This window comes from Triticum aestivum, chromosome 2A (genome assembly GCF_018294505.1).
Source record: "Triticum aestivum cultivar Chinese Spring chromosome 2A, IWGSC CS RefSeq v2.1, whole genome shotgun sequence".
In the NCBI taxonomy this organism is placed as follows: domain Eukaryota; kingdom Viridiplantae; phylum Streptophyta; class Magnoliopsida; order Poales; family Poaceae; genus Triticum; species Triticum aestivum.
Genome location: NC_057797.1, coordinates 82431478 through 82450289, shown reverse-complemented (window position 1 = coordinate 82450289; position 18812 = coordinate 82431478). Strand labels below are relative to the sequence as shown.

Sequence of the window (18812 nt, the reverse complement as noted above, 5' to 3'; positions counted from 1 at the left end):
AGGCTCGCGGGGAACACGAAGGGCGGGGCCATCTCGCCGGCGGGAGGAATGGGGGAAGGCGGGAGGCGGAGGCGCGGAGGGTTTGGCTTCGGGCTGGGAATGGGAAGGGGGGAAGAGGAGTGGGGAGTATTTCGAAATCGGGAGCGGGAGGCGTGAAATTTTGTGAGGGGGGTCGTCGGGTTGGGGGCCCACATGTCACTAGCTGGGTGCCACCGCGCGCCGGTGCTGGTCTGCTGGAGGTCGGATCTACTTTCTCATTTTTCTTTTTTCCCGTTGTACCGCTACCAGGTTCTGACGCCTGGGCCCCACAAACAGTGGCGAGTTTGGACTCGTCGTGTTACCTTTGATGGTTCAATAATAAATTCACACTTCGTACCTAACCTCTTTGGAACGCACGATTACATATTGAAAATTGTATGTCGCCTCTTCCATATTGGTAACGTAAAATTTGTACAAACTAGTTATTCGGATGCTCCATGAAAATTTCGCAATAAATTGTTTCCTTACGAGAGAGTGGGGAAAAAGGACAAATAAAGACACATGTTAGAATGAACTTCTCAAACGAAGTGAAAAAAAAATGGCATTCAGGTGAACGTTTAGAATCGTCCGAAATTTAAAGAAAATGAATGATTTCTCTATGAACTATAAAGCCAATCCTATTATCTAAAATGGCATCATAGGAAAAAAATTATGAAATTCATTCATGTGAAATCGCTCTATTTGAAATTGGGTCTACACTTGTACTTGCTCTGCAGACTAAGACCCTGTTCGGCAACCCTCCACTCCCTCACTGCGGAGCGCCGTTCTAGTCACTTCCCAGATTAAAGTTGTATGCCGCTCCGCTCTGGAGCGGAGTTGCGGAGGGGAGGGAGTCCGAACAGGCCCTAATAAGACGTTTTATAGATCACTAAAATGATGAATGCCCTGAACCGCTTCAAACAAAGCGGCACGCGATCCTTCCCCATACCCACAATGTTAGCAAAATCGACTGAGACCAGTGCCAATCCGTTGGCCCTTCGCCATGTGTGTCAACCGAATTGGACCACGCACCCAACAGTGCACATCATGTCTGAGCCGGCTTGAAGATGCAAAGATCCTGACGCAATCACTATGAGTGGGATCAACAGCCATACACGGCCGGATCACCCCACTTACAAACTACCCCAAGTGGTAGTTGTAGCCTTAATGCACCATAAGGCTCCCTTTCTATCTAGACAGCCTAGTAGTTGTAGGGGCTGTTTAGTTTGAGATTAAATTTGTCTAAGGTTGTCACATCTAAGGTTAGGCAAGTTTGACCAACTTGGATGGGTGTTCGGTTCAAACCACATCTTAGGCAAGCCACACTAGGGTCCTACATCACATACACATACAAAGTGTGGCAAGATTTCCTTAGGCTGGCCAACTTGTTGCTCTCATTTTAAAGAACTAACCTTAGGCAAGTATGGCACCATTATATGACAAAGTGTGGCATGGTTAGGTCTAGAACCAAACAACCACGTAGTGTTTCTTGAAACAAATTCAATCTTTCACCACACACAGTATGGATGAAAAAAAACAAAATGACAAGATTCCTACATTCATTCAGAAGAAAATAATTGCCCAGTTAATTAGAGAAAATCATGGAAAACTAAAGAATTCCCCAGTTAATTATGAAAGCTGTCAAAAACCATCACAGACCGCTAAGCTGTACACGAAGAATACCACACACACCACTGCAAGAGGGCCTCATTGAGACAGCACCCAGGCATCATCATCATCACTTCTCTCCTAGAAGGCGTGATCGCCATCCCTAAACCTTGAGCAAACAATTTCAACTTCACTGTGGGTGATCGTCGACTCAACTCACATTGTAGAGGTCATGTGGAGTTTTATGAAGATCCGCGCAAAAACTCGGTCACATGCTACTAGACAGCGCAATTCCAATTACGATGGTGAACGCAAAGCTGGACTAGGCACGGTGGGCGCTGCAGGAGATCACCGAGTAGGCCACCTGCTAGCTGCCTGTCATCGTACGCCACCGAGGCCCCGCCACCGCACCTTCTGCTTCATAGTAACAAACAATGTGAGGCAATCTCGTGGACACACCGGAGAAGAGCGGAATGCATCACCCGTTGTCGCGTCTTTGACATCGCTCCTCCCATCATCATCGGACCCTTCTAGGGAATATTCGGCCAATTTTGGCTACAACGTGTTCTTCATCGACGCTATTGAAGCACCCCACCGGCATCTCACTTGGAAGACTTGGGCCCTTATGCTTCAAGGTCTTCATCTGGCTCGCCCTTCTGAACAAGTGTTGGACGGCTGATCGCCTCGCACGCAGGGGCCTCCCTCATGCTGATTTTGCGTCCTTTTGCGACATGAAGACCAAGGACACGCAACACATACTTGTTGGTTGCTTCTTTTCTCGTCAAGTGTGGCACGAGAGCCTTTCTTGGTGTCGCACCAATGCTAACCTTCCTAGCCTGGAGCTATCTTTCCAGGATTGATGTGTGTTATTGCGTGACCACACTCCCACTACCTTGTGTAAGGGGGTCTCCTCTCTCACCCTACCGACTGTTAGTAGCTTTGGAAGCACAGTGACGAACGCATCTTCGATGGTTTGTGGCCCTCCACTATATATACATCTTGTCCAAGCCATTCAACACGAGGCTAGGCTTTGGGTTAGAGCTGGAGCTAGAGGACTCAACCAACATCCCTTCTACTTCTGTTCTGCTCATGCACTCATCACCGCATCAGGCTGTGTACGTGGTTTTGCGGGTTGCACCTTGTAATTGCTTCGCACTCTCCCTATGAGTGCAATGGTACGCAATCTTGCGTATTCAGAAAAAAAGGAACTTCAAAATATGAATTTGTGGCTACAAAAAAAATTGTATGTGCCAGGCTCGAAATATCATTTAGTGTCAGTTTAAATGGTTCAAAAAACACTTTGAAAAAGGTTACACACGTGCTAGGAAAATAATGAAGATGTAGAAACAACATGTATTCATCATGACACAAAAAATAAACATAGAACGTACAATAAAAAATACTCCCTTCATTTCAAAATATAGTGCGCCCGCGCTTTCCGGGGTCTAACTCTGACCGTAAATTTAACCAACGAGACCAACTGCGACGAAGGAAAAAAATTATATAATTGAAAACTTCTTTCGAATACGAATTCATTGATAGACAACGGAGTCCCGTCGGAGGTGTGGTATGACTAGTCTCTCATTCTGTTTCGTGCGCATCCCACAACCATGGACTGCACCGCTCCAGGTTTGCTACTTCACTCTTCCTCGCAGCCAACCAGGGCCAGCAGGATGTCCTTGTAGCCGAAGGAGGTGTCGTCGACGACGTCGCAGGTCACGGTGGTCTTGAACCTGGCCCTGTACTCCTCCTTGATCTGCTTCATGTCGATCTCCGCCCGCGACACCACCACCCTCGTCAGCATGTCCTCGTACGTCCCCAGCCCCACCACCGACTCCCTGATCATCTCCGCGAAGTGCTTTTCCGGCGAGGTCAGGCACCAGACGGCGCTCCTGAGCGTCCTGGCGAACTGGCTGCTGCAGCGGCTGTCGATGTCCTCGACGATGTCGGTGCCGTGGTCCTCCCTGTACCGCCGGAGCGTCGCCCGGAGCTGGGGCTTGCTCCGGGTGCTGAGGATCCGCACCACCTCGTCGTGGTGCGGCTGCTTCTTCCGGACGGCCTCCGAGAGCTGCGACGCCTCCAGCCTCGCCACGTCCGCGTCGACGCGGTCACCGCCGTAGCGGTAGGAGCTCACGAGGCTCACCAGCATCTTCCTCAGCGGCTGCTGGAGCGCGGCGCAGGACGCGAGGTCCTCCTCGACGGAGCAGCCGAAGAGGGAGCGGTAGGCGCGCCGGACGGCCACGAGGTGGTCGGGGTCGGACGCGCACGCGACCTCCACCAGCACGGCGAGGTGATCGCCGTCCCCTCGCCGCCGCAGCGCGCCGTGCACCAGGTTCGCGTCCCGCTCCGCCGGGTCCATCGTCCACAGGATGACCGCCTTCTGAGGAAACAAGAGAGCCGAGCGAGCGACGCCGTCAGAGAAACGAAACGCGTCGCGGTTTTCGAAGTTCACCGGTGAGATGCGTGCGTGCGCTGCCGTACCCAGAAGTCGACGGTGACGGGGCAGTACTGGCGGGAGAGCCGCTGGCGGAAGGAGTTGAGGAGCGGCTCCCGGAAGAGGAAGGCGTAGGCGCGGCGGATCGCCGACCGCTGCGCCGCCGTCCTCCCCGCCAGTATGCGCACCAGGGCCTCCTTGTCCGCCCGCCATCCTGCACACGCGCCGAGATCACCATGTCAGCTAGCTGCAAGCGAGCAATGCAGCAACAGGAGACTTGAACCCGGCAAGCAGGAGCGTTGCCTTGGAGCGCCTTCCTGATGCCCTCGGCGTCGTCGGAGGGGGACGGCACCGGGCTGGGGACGACGATGGCGGACATGATCGGCGACGAAAATGCGCGGCAGCCGGCCACGGAAGGTCGATAGATCGTCTTCGAGCCGCTGCAGTGGCCGCCGACGAATTAAGTACGGAGGAATTATATAGGGTGGGACGAGACGGATAAAGAGTCGGAATAAAGTGGATTAATACAGAAATCGTAAAGTATTCTTCACTTGCTGTTCTTCAGTAACGTTATGAGCTTCAGTTGTCGTCACTCCTCACAGAGGGATGTGAACTTGCTTACCCGTTAAGCTTCCTTACGAAACTGCGTTGGAGACCTCGTGTTTGCAACACCAGCAGATCTACAACGTGACCTTCGATTTATTGTTTTGCCAATTGCCACGCTTTAACAAAGTTCCATTACCATCCTGCAACAGAAAGTTCCACAAAAAAGTTGTTCCTTCTGCATTTCTTTTCTTTTCAGTACCATACAGAGCACGGTTGCCACGATATGCGAAAATGAAATTCTGCAAACCTGTCACCCTCTCCCATACAGAGGCCGCTAGGCTGACGGCGGCGGCCGGGCAGCCCGCGTACTCGCGTCCCACTCTCCTTCCTCCCCTGCAGCTGTCCCTGCTGGCATCTTCGCCTCGGTTGCGGCGGCGGCTGCTCGCCTCAAGCCTCAAGCCTAGGGTGCGGCTGCTCATCTGCTCCACACCGGGTCACAATGGATCTATGTGTGTTGCACGTTGGCCCATGGAGGAGTGGGTGTGGCATGGTGTGTAGGTGTGGGAAATGACCATATCTGGCCTCCTCGTGTACAACAGCTGCGGCGGCAAGGCGGGCGTCATGGTTTTTGGCCGATGGTCTCCAAAGGTGGTCGATGGCTGAGTGCAGCCCTAATCCATTTGGGGCCTTTGGGAGTATCAGTGAGATGCAATTTATGGACAATGACTTGACGTAGAGAATATGGTTGTATAATGACGGCTGTCGTCTCCCGACGCATGCGGTTGCTGGGATCGTGAAAAGTGGTGGCGATAACACCTAATTGACGTCGATGGTGGTGCTTGTGTGATTGCTTACTCCTCAATAGATCGACGGAGCGCCTCAGATTTATTCTAACAAGTGGTATCAGAGTAGGGTTTGATTTGAGGTTCCGGGTGTTAATTTGGCGGTCGAGTCATGCGGCTGGAAAAGATCGATGGAGGCGACGGGAGTTCTGTTTGTGCGAGAAGCAATCGAGGGGCAGCATACATACATCTCGGTGAGGTGCGATTGGCAGCGCCGGCGGGGAGCAGGCAACCCTTGTCAGCGTGTGGGGCAAGAAAACAACGACAGATCGGATCGATACTATCCGAGGCAGTGTGCAAGCGCCGTGTCTCACGCGTGGAGAGCTAGGGCAGCCAGAGGCTCAAGGCCGTAGTGCAGCGCACGGCGGGCCTAGGTGGGGCTGGCCTGTGTGAAGCCGAGGAAGGTCCATGCCCCGTGGACTGAAGGCCATATGCGTCTGCGAGGCTGACATGCAAGCTGGGTATGTGCACCGGCCGAGTTAGTGTCACGGATGGCCATGTTAATCATGAGGTTGCTGGATAAACAAAGGAAGCAAAAGAGCACTAGTCTGGAAAGCTACGACGTGTTGCAGATTGTGGACTTCGAGTGTGCTAATTATTTGTTTGATCTCTCGCTACACGTACGGGCTGCAGGGACTACATCTTGATTGCAGTTTTGTTTCTGCACAACGATTGTATGGTTGGTGGCTGCTTTGGGGCTGAGCCACAGTAAGCAAGCGGGCAGGAGGACACAAGGCGTGATATTTGTTTGGAAAAAAGGGCTTGCTGATACGTGGAGAAGCTAATTCATGGGAAGATAAGAAGAAGGAATTGTGTAGAGAAGGGATCCAGCGGGGTCATGTCTTGCACGAATATTTTCTCTTCCGGTCTAGTATGATCAGGAGCTTCGAGTATCTATGGCGAAGACCGGCGCATAAGGCTTGAAGAAGTCTAAAGTGCGTCGTGACAGGGATCATGCATACACAGGGCGTCAAAGCATGGCACGAAGATGTGCGGGTGAAAGTGCAACTATCCCTAGGTGGTTTTGGTAATTCCTAACAACATATAGCTCATTGAGCTAATGCTATTTCAAGATTAATATTTCAGGAAAAGCTCAATGAATGGCATGGTATGGATGAGGAAAGTGGACCCCTCAAAATACTAAGGACAAAAAGATTGACTCAACCTCAAAGCTCAAGACTCTACATTTTATATTTTAGTGATCCAAGATCACATTGAGTCTATAGAAAAAGCCAATACTATTAAGGAGGGATGAGGTGTTGCTTGATGAGGTTCTTGCTTCATATTGCTTAGTGATATGCTCCAAAACCCTCAACTACCTTCCCACATCCACATATGACCTAAACTAAAAGTCAAACTCGGTCCCACCGATTCTTTCTATCCGGCGCCACCGAGTTCAGATGTCATGGCCACTGCCACAAACCTTAGGCAAATCGGTCTCACCGATAGGGATCTCGGTCACACCGAGATGGGGTTGTAATCTCTCTGTTTCCCTTCGTAATGTTTCGGTCCCACCGAGATGAGCGATCGGTCCCACCAAGATTGCAATGTAAACTCTCTGTTTTCCTTTGTAACATTTCGATCCCACCGAAATGAGCGATCGGTCCCACCGAGTTTACCTGACCAACTCTCTGGTTAGCTTATTACCAAAATCGGTCCCACCGAGTTTGTGTAATCGGTCACGCCGAGATTACGTTATGCCCTAACCCTGACCATATCGGTCCTACCGAGTTGCATCTCAGTCCCACCAAAAATCCTAACGGTCACTAGGTTTGCTAAATCGGTCCGATCGAGTTTCTCCATTCGGTCTCACCGAGATTGGTAAATTGTGTGTAACGGTTAGTTTTTGTGTGGAGGCTATATATACCCCTCCACCCACTCTTCATTCGAAAGAGAGCCATCAGAACATACCTACACTTCCAATACACATTTTCTGAGAGAGAACCACCTACTCGTGTGTTGAGGCCAAGATGTTCCATTCCCACCATATGAATCTTGATCTCTAGCCTTCCCCAAGTTGCTTTCCACTCAAATCTTCTTTCCACCATATCCATATCTTGTGAGAGAGAGTTGAGTGTTGGGGAGACTATCATTTGAAGCACAAGAGCAAGGAGTTCATCATCAACACACCATTTGTTACTTCTTGGAGAGTGGTGTCTCCTAGATTGGTTAGGTGTGACTTGGGAGCCTCCAACAAAGATTGTGGAGTTGAACCAAGGAGTTTGTAAGGGCAAGGAGATCGCCTACTTCGTGAAGATCTACCGCTAGTGAGGCAAGTCCTTTGTGAGCGATGTCCATGATGGGATAGACAAGGTTGCTTCTTCGTGGACCCTTCATGGGTGGAGCCCTCCGTGGACTCGCGCAACCGTTACCCTCCGTGGGTTGAAGTCTCCATCAACGTGGATGTACGATAGCACCACCTATCGGAACCACGACAAAAACATCCGTGTCTCCAATTGCGTTTGAATTCTCCAAACCCTTCCCTTTACATTCTTGCAAGTTGCACACTTTACTTTCCGCTGCTCATAGACTCTTGCATGCTTGCTTGAATTGTGTTAAGATTGCTTGACTTGTGCTAAGATAGCTAAAATCTGCCAAAGACTAAAATTGGGAAAATGATAGATTTTAATTTGGTCAAGTAGTCTAATCACCCCCCTCTAGACATACTTTCGATCCTACAAGTGGTATCAAAGCTTTGGTTTCCATTTGCTTTGATTTCCATAGATTTTGGTGGTCATAGCCTTGGTTTCACAACCTAGGAGAGTATGGCTTCTAGTAAGGGAAATTATCACCGTAGAGGTCCTACTTTGATGGCACTAATTTTGCTAGTTGGAAGCATAAGATGAAAATGCATATTCTTGGACATAACCCCGCCGTTTGGGCTATTGTGTGTGTTGCCTTGCAAGGTGAATTCTTTGATGGGAGAGAACCAAATCGTGAAGCTACCGCAAACAAGTTGAAGATGCTACAATACAATGTTCAAGCTTGTGATATCCTCTTCAATGGATTGTGCCCTGAAGAATTCAACAAAATCAGCCGTTTGAGAATGCAAAGGAAATTTGGGATACTTTGATTGACATGCATGAAGGTACCGACTCCGTCAAGGAATCCAAGTTGGATGTGCTTCAAAATCAAATTGACAAGTTCAAAATGAAGGACGGTGAAGGTGTCGCTGAAATGTACTCTAGGCTTGCTCTTATCACAAATGAGATTGCCGGCTTAGGAAGTGAAGAGATGACCGACAAATTCATCATCAAGAAGATCCTAAGAGCCTTGGATGGAAAATACGATACCGTATGCACATTGATACAAATGATGCCAAATTACAAAGATCTCAAGCCAACGGAAGTCATTGGAAGAATTGTTGCTCATGAGATGTCACTCAAGGATAAGGAGGAGCTCCATAACAAGTCAAGTGGTGCTTACAAAGCCTCATGTGAAGCCCACACATCATCAAGTGAGAAACAAAGCTTTAATGAAGAATTGAGCCTAATGGTGAAGAACTTCAACAAATTCTACAAGAGTAGAAGCAAGGAAAGAAGTTCCAAGTCAAGGTCCTACAATGACAAAAGATCTTCTAGTCAAGAGCGAAACTGCTACAATTGTGGAAGACCAGGACACTACTCCAATGAGTGTACGGCTCCCCACAAGAGAAGAGAAGATTCCCCCAAAAGAAGAAGTAGGAGAGAAGAATCACCATCAAGGGAGAGAAGGAGTAGGGATGATCGATATGAACGAAGACCCTCACAGAGAAGCAAGGATTCGGAAAGGAAGGACAAGTCATCAAGGAGCTACACAAAACGAAGACATCAAGCTCATGTTGGTGAATGGGTATCCGGCTCCGACTCCGACAATGACTCCGAGAGAAGCTATCACTCCGACTCCGAATATACTCAAGATGAAGGTGTTGCCAGACTAGCACTTGTGTCAACCAACTCCTACGACATATTTGATTCACCAAATGAAGGAATTGGAAGATGCTTCATGGCCAAAGGTCCAACGATATCACACCTTGAGTATGTTGATTTCAATAGTGATGAAGATGACTTGTTAGGTGATGATGAGTTACTTGTTGACAACTATAGTGATGAATACTATGATAAAACGAATGACAATGATAAGGAGAAGATTGAGTCTCTAACTAAAGAACTAAACACTCTTAAGTTAGCTCATGAAACTATCTTAGGAGATCATCGAGAACTTTTAAGGACTCATGAGAAATTACGTTTTGAGAAGCTCAATCTTGAGCAAGAGCATGAGTTCTTAAAGGCAATCAATGATGATCTCCGCAAGAAAAGTTCTTCTTACATTGCCAAGCGTTTACTCTTATCCACTTGCATGCCTCAAGTCAAGTCTAGTAACAAGAACAAGAAAGATTCTTCTTCTAGTAGTAACAATGATCATGCTAAATCCAATGTTGTTACTTCTAGTAGTTCTCTTGATTCCACTAATGATTCTCTTAGCCAAGTTACACTTGAGCAAGAAAATAGCTTATTGAAGGGAATTATAGAGAAAGGTGTTTACAAGAGCCTTGCCGGGAGTAAGCAATTCGAGGAAATTGTACGCAAGCAAGGAAGGCACCGGAAGAATCAAGGTATTGGTTTTGAACGAAAGTTCAATGCCAATGGAGTTGAGTGGGAAGAAGATCAATACCCCAAGACGAAGTTTGTTCCTCAATAAGAGAAGTATGATCCTACTTCTTCCAAAGGGACACAAGCTCAAGATGATCTTCCACCACATGACCACAACCAAAAAGGCAAGGACAAGCTTCAAGAGGAAATTGATGCATTTGAAGAAGCTTCCAAGGCCTTGGTCAAGTGGGTTCCCAAGACCACATCAAGTTCCACTTCATCAAGTACAACTACAACTCTGAGGATTCCCATCAAGATGGTGTGGATCCCGAAGAAGAGGAACTAGAGAGTTCTTGAAGGTGACTCCGCCAACATACTTCACTCTTATCATTTTGGCAAGAACGAGTGCAATCAACTTCCACATCTTGCACTAGTTCAAGGAGTCACAAACCCTCTTGTTGGTAAGACAAGGGACAAGGTAACCTAAAGCTTTCATAGACATCATCTTGTGTGTGCATCACTCTATGTCTATGGATATCCTTGTTTGTTCCTTGTGGGACTAACCCGTGTAGGTATTGAAAGTGCAACTCACTCCAAAGGATAGCTCCAAATGATCTACATCAACATAGAGCATCCACATCTTCAACACCTACATGAAGCCATCATTGACAAAACCCAAGGTTAGTTATCCCTCTTAAGGGGGATCTCACATCTAGGGGGAGCTTTACTCTAACAATTGAGTTAAAGCAACTCTAATGGTGTGAACACAACAACACTTTTATGTAAAAGTGGTAACCCCACTTGTGCTTAAACGATGAGTATGACCTATGATCAAATGTTCTCATTTGACTCCTAAGTCAATATACTCATATATAGATGACCTAGTCATCGCCAAATTGCTTGATAGATGCTAGAATTGTTTGTGCATGCTTTGCCACATATTTCAATTGCCATTTTATTGTGTGAGCATGTTGGTTGCATAATTTACTCATTCGAGGACATCCACTTGTTGTTTTGATTGATTGGTTTCCTTTTCTTTTGGCCAAGTGGATGGACAAGAATGCCTAAGAACCTTCTCTAGCTATCTATGCTTTTCTCGTCTCAAACTCTATCCATGCTGCATCACAAAATTTGATCAAGTCAGATTCAAACCACTCTGTGTGAGGAGCACTCGGAGTCCCCGATTCATCATAGACTTAAACTTCCAAAACTTCTTTCTGCGTTTTGGTCTGACCGATTCACCCATTTCGGTCATACCGAGATCACTAAGTCGATCTAGGTTTTCAACCTTGGTGCAACCGATTCAAACTTTTCGGTCACACCGAGTATCAGTAACTGCTTGCAGTTATGAATCTCGGTGCCACCGAGTTGTTCCACTCGGTCACACCGATAGGGTCGGGCTATATATACCCACGGGTCAAATTTTGAAAAACTTTCCGAACCTCCTCGACCCGCGCTTAGCCCGCTCTGCCTCTTGGGTCTCCGAATCGTCCTCCTCGTCGCCAGCCACCTCCTGTCGCTGGTCTCCGCCGCCGTCAACGGGAATTATCCCCGCCGTTGCCGTCGTAGCGAGTTCATCGCCGAACTAGGGTACGAACTCGATCATTGTGCTATCCTTATCTGATTCCTAGCACATTGTGTTCGCCATGTATCTTGCCATGACTGAGATCATTCTATCTAGTCAAAACACTCCGTAGTTTAGTCGTGATTTGAAAATTTAGGGTTAGGTTTTTGCCGAAACCATCTCGGACCCACCGAGTTGTGGAACTCGGTACCACCGATTCGGCTTAGGACATTGCACATGTGATTCTCGGTCTGACCGAGAATTGCAAATCGGTGTGACCAAGTTCAGTACTTTGTGAAACCCTAGCAGTCTCGGTGCCACCGAACTGTGACTCGGTCTGACCGAGTTCACTAGTTTAGGTTCCAAAAGCTGCTTCGGTATCACCGAGTTTACAAATCAGTTGATCTGAAATGCTTTCTGTGGAAAACTAAAACTAAGTTTTTGATTCATCCTTTTGCAAAAACCTCTGCATTTTGTGATGCTCATCCACTCTATCTCATCTATATCTATTCACAGGGTCTGCTGTCAGTGTTTGCAATATGTCTGATCAGAGTGACAGCCAGAACAAGTCAGAGGAGCAGGTTTACTTGAGTGAGGGCACTAGTCCCTCTAGCAGCTCAGATGATGGTAGCAGGAGCACCCCAAGCAACTTACCCAAAGCTGCCACCAGGGCAAGCAAGAAAAGAACCTCAGAGTCAGAGGATGAGGACTATGTGGCTGAGGAAGAAGAAACCACCTCAAAGAGGAAAGTCCTAAAGAAGGAATATGGCACAGCTGCTGCCACCAAGCCAGGCATGGAGCAAAAGGTTCCTGCCAAGAGAGCTCCAATGTCTAAGGCTAGAGCTTCTACTCAAGAGACTTTGGGATCTGCATCCAAAGAGCAGGTTGTGGCAGAGAAGAAGAGGAAAGAGAGGGTCAAGAAGACCACTGCCAGAGTGCTTGGGAGATCCTCAATCATGAGAGATTCTGAAGAGGAAGAGGAAGAAGATGCTGCACCAGCACCCAAAGATCAGAAGCTTATGGGTGATGCCATCAGGGCAGGGGCTGTTCCATCTAAGCCTAAGACTGCTCCTAAGGCTGCTGCTCCAGCTCCAAAGCCAAAACCAAAGAGAAGCACCAGAAACATCCCTGTCGAGGAGAAGAACAAGGCCCCAGTGCCTGAAGCTGAAATGGAAGAAGATGATGAGTCACATGCCTTGAGGAAGTTGAAGCCAAAAATTCCAGATCACAATGATGCTCATCCAGTAGCTGAGAACATGAAGATAAGGAAGGACTCAGGTCTAAGGCTATGGAGAGAGTCTGATCCATATGCCACCAGGAGAAGGACTGCTGTGGACTACAGGTTCCATACAAAGGAACAACAGGACTTCTATGAGACCATCTTGCTTGACAAGAAACCAATAGTGTGTGACATGAGATGGGTCGACTAGGACTACATCAAGGAGAATGATGAACATTATCCAGGTGTGTATGACAGTTCCAAGGCTTGTGGAGTTGATGAGTTTGTGGCTCAGAAGCTCACAAAATGGAATGATGAGCTTATCATGCAGTTCTACTCCACAGCTCACTTCTACCCAGATGGAAGGATTGTCTGGATGTCTGAGGGTACGAGGTACCGGTCAACAGTTGCAGAATGGGCGAAGTTGATCAATGCTCCAGAAGAGAGTGAATATGACTTGGATGTCTATGCCAAGAAGAAGAAGGATCACAACTCCATGGCACACATGTACAAGGAGATCCCAGATGCTGCTCTTGAGACACATAAGTTTGGATCTGTACATTACCTTCTGTCAGGCTTGCCTACTATCAACTGGATCCTCAGGCACACTCTCTTGCCAAAGTCAGGTGATCACAAGATGATCAGAGGCCATGCAATAAACTTGATTCACATCTTTGATGTCCCACAGAAGTTCAAAGTCATGAGCCTCATAGTGGAAACCATAAAGAGGATAGCTGCAGATCAGAAGAGGAGTTGTGGGTATGCCCCACAGATCCAGGAGCTGATTAACTCCAAGATGGGCACTGGCACATATCTGCTGGACAAGGAGCACATGCCTATCTATCTAGACTTTGAGGACAACACTGTGGTGATGGATGAAGATGAACCATCTTCTGTGCACGCACAAGCCAAGAAGGAGAAGGCAAAGGCTGAAAAGGCTGCAAGGATGCCAACTACTGAAGAAGCATCTCAGTATCTTCTGAAGAGCAAGCAAGATCAGCTTGGCTACTTGATTGCCTCCACTCTGAGGATTGAGAAGGGACTAGCCACCCTGACTCAAAACCAGGAGAGCCTGGAAAGGATCGTGGAGCAGAAGTTCTATAACTTGGATGTGAAGGTAACTGAGATCCAGTCTATTGTGGAGCAACTTCAGGATGATATGCAGGAGAGGAAGGGCAAGACAACCACTGATGCATTTGCCAGAGTGCCTAGAGCTCAGAGATCTGCTGCAGTGCCTGTTCCAGACACCAGAGCCACTTCATCTGCACCAGCTACAACTTCAGTGCCACCAGCTCCAGCACCTACTTCATCAGCTCCATCTACATCGACTGAAGCCTTCGTTCTTGGAGTTATCCGGACACCACCACCCGAAGACCAAGCCTGAGAGACGATTTAGTGCTATGCATTTTCTAGGAACTTTTTGGTAACTTGTTGCCAAAGAGGGAGAAAAATGTATAGATCATAGGCTTCAAGAGAGAGCGTTGCTTTTTATTCTCTCTTGCTTTTGTGGTTGAACTTTATTTGCTTGTTTGAGATACTTTTTGTTTGTGTGATACTTGGATGATCATGTGCTTGATCATGCTACCTTAATGCTTGTTGGTTGACATTACCTTTTTATCCCTATATGATCATTCACTTTGCTTGGTGATGAGTGCATGTATTTAATTATTATCATTTTGAGCGCTCCACCAAGATGTATGTGACATGGAAGAGTAACCCATGAGCCTAATTCTCTGTGCATTTGCAGTCCAAAGCAAATCATAAACTATGCACAAATTTAGGGGGAGCTCTTGCTTTTCACATACTTCTCAAAGCGACAATGTTTTTCACTCTTATTATCATTTGTCGAAGCTTTGATCTATATGTTGTCATCAATCACCACAAAGGGGGAGATTGAAAGTGCAACTATCCCTAGGTGGTTTTGGTAATTCCTAACAACATATAGCTCATTGAGCTAATGCTATTCCAAGATTAATATTTTAGGAAAAACTCAATGAATGGCATGGCATGGATGAGGAAAGTGGACCCCTCAAAATACTAAGGACAAAAAGATTGGCTCAAGCTCAAAGCTCAAGACTCTACATTTTATATTTTAGTGATCCAAGATCACATTGAGTCTATAGGAAAAGCCAATACTATCAAGGAGGGATGAGGTGTTGCTTGATGAGGTTCTTGCTTCATAGTGCTTAGTGATATGCTCCAAAACCCTCAACTACCTTCCCACATCCACATATGACCTAAACTAAAAGTCAAACTCGGCCCCACCGATTCTTTCTATCCGGCGCCACCGAGTTCAGATGTCATGGCCACTGCCACAAACCCTAGGCAAATCGGTCTCACCGATAGGGATCTCGGTCACACCGAGATGGGGTTGTAATCTCTCTATTTCCCTTCGTAACGTTTCGGTCCCACCGAGATTGCAATGTAAACTCTCTGTTTTCCTTTTGTAACATTTCGGTCCCACCGAAATGAGCGATCGGTCCCACCGAGTTTACCTGACCAACTCTCTGGTTAGCTTATTACCAAAATCGGTCCCACCGAGTTTGTGTAATCGGTCACACCGAGATTATGTTATGCCTTAACCCCAAGCATATCGGTCCTACCGAGTTGCATCTCAGTCCCACCAAAACTCCTAACTGTCACTAGGTTTGCTAAATCGGTCCGACCGAGTTTCTCCATTCGGTCTCACCGAGATTGGTAATTGTGTGTAACGGTTAGTTTTTTTGTGGAGGCTATATATACCCCTCCACCCACTCTTCATTCGAAAGAGAGCCATCAGAACATACCTACACTTCCAATACACACTTTCTGAGAGAGAACCACCTACTCGTGTGTTGAGGCTAAGATATTCCATTCCCACCATATGAATCTTGATCTCTAGCCTTCCCCAAGTTGCTTTCCACTCAAATCTTCTTTCCACCAAATCCATATCCTGTGAGAGAGAGTTGAGTGTTGGGGAGACTATCATTTGAAGCACAAGAGCAAGGAGTTCATCATCAACACACCATTTGTTACTTCTTGGAGAGTGGTGTCTCCTAGATTGGCTAGGTGTCACTTGGGAGCCTCCGACAAAGATTGTGGAGTTGAACCAAGGAGTTTGTAAGGGCAAGGAGATCGCCTACTTCGTGAAGATATACCGCTAGTGAGGCAAGTCCTTCATGGGCAATGGCCATGATGGGATAGACAAGGTTGCTTCCTCGTGGACCCTTCGTGGGTGGAGCCCTCCGTGGACTCGCGCAACCGTTACCCTCCGTGGGTTGAAGTCTCCATCAACGTGGATGTACGATAGCACCACCTATCGGAACCACGACAAAAACATCCGTGTCTCCAATTGCGTTTGGATTCTCCAAACCCTTCCCTTTACATTCTTGCAAGTTGCATGCTTTAATTTCCGCTGCTCATAGACTCTTTGCATGCTTGCTTGAATTGTGTTAAGATTGCTTGACTTGTGCTAAGATAGCTAAAATCCGCCTGTCGGTGTCAAAACCGGCGGATCTCGGGTAGGGGGTCCCGAACTGTGCGTCTAAGGCGGATGGTAACAGGAGGCAGGGAACACAATGTTTTACCCAGGTTCGGGCCCTCTTGATGGAGGTAAAACACTATGTCCTGCTTGATTAATATATATGATATGGGTAGTACAAGAGTAGATCTACCACGAGATCGGAGAGGCTAAACCCTAGAAGCTAGCCTATGGTCTGATTGTATGTTGTAGTTGTTGTGTCCTACGGACTAAAACCCCCCGGTTTATATAAACACCGGAGAGGGTTAGGGTTACACAAGGTCGGTTACAAAGGAGGAGATATCCATATCCGTATTGCCTAGCTTGCCTTCCACGCCCAGTAGAGTCCCATCCGGACACGAGATGAAGTCTTCAATCTTGTATCTTCATAGTCTAACAGTCCGGCCAATGGAGATAGTCCGGCTGTCCGGAGACCCCCTAGTCCAGGACTCCCTCAGTAGCCCCTGAACCAGGCTTCAATGACGATGAGTCCAGCACACAGTATTGTCTTCAGCATTGCAAGGCGGGTTCCTCCTCCGAATACATCACGGAAGAATTTGAATACACGGATAGTGTCCGACCCTGCAAAATAAGTTCCACATACCACCGTAGAGAGAATAATATTTCCGTAAATCTAATTTGCTGACTTGTTTTGACAACACGACATTATGTCATGGCCTGGTGATTATTCGAACCGTTTCCTTTAACTAGCCCCGCACATAACGCGAGGCAGTTTTTTGACACGTCTTGTCAAAGCAAAGATCATGTCCCCTTATCACGGGATTCTCATCAATACGGGCGTGGGTAACCCAACCGCGCCATCGATTATGGCGATTGGGGGATGAGCGAGTTTTACCAGGCTAGTGGGGACGCTCAGTTTCGTCCGCCCATATAAAGGGATAAGGATTCACCTTTTCATCCACGCCTTCTTCCTCCTTTGCTCATCCGTTTTTGCACACTCGAGCTCTAGCGCCCAAGTCCGCACTTCCCACCTCAACCTTCTCCAACCATGTCCGGAGCGGGAGGTAGGTGGATGGTCTCCTCTGTCACGGAGGGAGACATCAAGAAGCTGCGCGGAGCCGGATACTTAGCCGCGAATATTGCGCATCGGCTGCCCGCTGCGGGGCAGATCGTCCCTACCCCGGAACCTCACGAGAGGGTAGTTTTCCTCCACCACTTCCTATGCGGACTGGGGTTTCCCCTCCATCCATTCGTCCGTGGTCTCATGTTCCACTACGGGCTGGACTTTCATGATCTGGCCCCGAACTTCGTCCTCAACATTTCGGCGTTCATCGTCATGTGTGAGGCTTTCCTCCGCATCCGACCCCACTTCGGCCTGTGGTCAAAGACCTTCAATATCAAGCCGAAGGTGGTAGGAGGCCAACAAGCAGAATGCGGCGAAGCCGTGGTGGACAAGATGCCCAACGTTATATGGCTTGAAGGCTCCTTTGTGGAGACAATAAAGGGATGGCAATCGGCGTGGTTCTACATCACCAAGCCGCGCGACGCCAAATGGGCGGCAGCCCCCGAGTTTCGATCTGGATTCCCTACACGGCTCACTTCCTAGAAAGAGAAGGGCTTGTCGTGGGGTTCATCGGTGGAGCTGGATGGACTCCAAAAATGTATCCGGAGTATGGCAAGCAAGAAGCTCAAGCTTGTCAACATAGTCCAGGTTATGCTCATCCGCCGGATCCTCCTGTGTCAACAACGGGATTTTAACTTGTGGGAGTTCGACCCGGCTCGGCACCAGACTCTGAGCGAGCTCTTTGATATGACGCACAAGGACGTCTGGAAGGTGTTGTTCAAGGGCGCCGAGGTCCCTCCTCTCGCCGAGGACCGCAGACTAAGCGCAAAGCGCCTAGCGCGTTCGGTGAGTTCAATACGTTCCGTAGGACATTTATTTCCCCTAGCTTAATCATGTGCGGGGGCTAATCTCCATGCCTTTGACAGGACTGGGTGGACACGTCGGGGCAGATTAACTGTCCGGCCCCTTTGCCCGAAGACACTGCGGGCGCTCTCCTGATGGAGATGCTAACTCTAACTCCTTACAAGGTGCCGGAGAAGACCAAGAAGGCCAAGGGATCCCGAAAGAGTTCCCGGCGCCAGGTGTTATCGGACTCATCGTCCGATAACTCTGCGGCACACTCCTCCCCCGAAGACGAGGAGGAAGAAGAAGATGCTCCCCCTCTAGGCGGGGGAGACAAGAAAAGGAAGACCGTCCCAACTGGGGGGCCGAAGGGTCCAAGAAGGGAAGGACTCTCCTTCCGGACAGTTCCACCGCCGTCGACGAAGACAAAGACGAGTGGTTTCCCAGGGCCAAGCCCCTGGGGAGTTCGTAAGTATTCAGATACCAGAGTAACTCGTAGCATTCCTTTGTTGCACTGCTTTCCCTAACGCCGAACATGATTATGCAGGCCGCCACGAGCCAGTATCGATGTATCATCGGACGGCTCCCTGGGCTCGTCAGACATGGATAGCGATCCAGTCCCAACCGCCACCTCCCCTCATCCT

The 18812-nt window shown here is 48.3% G+C and overlaps 1 protein-coding gene across 1 annotated transcript; it reads right to left on the bottom strand.

Moving 5' to 3' along the window:
* Nucleotides 1–2965: 2965 nt before the first annotated feature.
* On the bottom strand, nucleotides 2966–4728 carry LOC123184836 (annexin D3). Its single transcript, XM_044596884.1, has 3 exons — nucleotides 4364–4728; nucleotides 4108–4274; nucleotides 2966–4006 (listed from the first exon to the last, which is right to left on the bottom strand). The coding sequence occupies exons 1-3, from the start codon at nucleotides 4437–4439 to the stop codon at nucleotides 3266–3268; spliced, it is 984 nt and encodes a 327-aa protein (XP_044452819.1). The 5' UTR covers nucleotides 4440–4728; the 3' UTR covers nucleotides 2966–3265.
* Nucleotides 4729–18812: the final 14084 nt, after the last annotated feature.

What these genes read in the sequence shown, in the direction of transcription:
- LOC123184836 (XM_044596884.1), bottom strand. Translation starts at nt 4,439, where the DNA reads ATGTCCGCCATCGTCGTCCCCAGCCCGGTGCCGTCCCCCTCCGACGAC. An exon ending in CATCAGGAAGGCGCTCCAAG is followed by an intron (nt 4,275 to 4,363) that starts GCAACGCTCCTG and finishes GCGCGTGTGCAG; the next exon opens with GATGGCGGGCGGACAAGGAG. An exon ending in CCGTCACCGTCGACTTCTGG is followed by an intron (nt 4,007 to 4,107) that starts GTACGGCAGCGC and finishes TTGTTTCCTCAG; the next exon opens with AAGGCGGTCATCCTGTGGAC.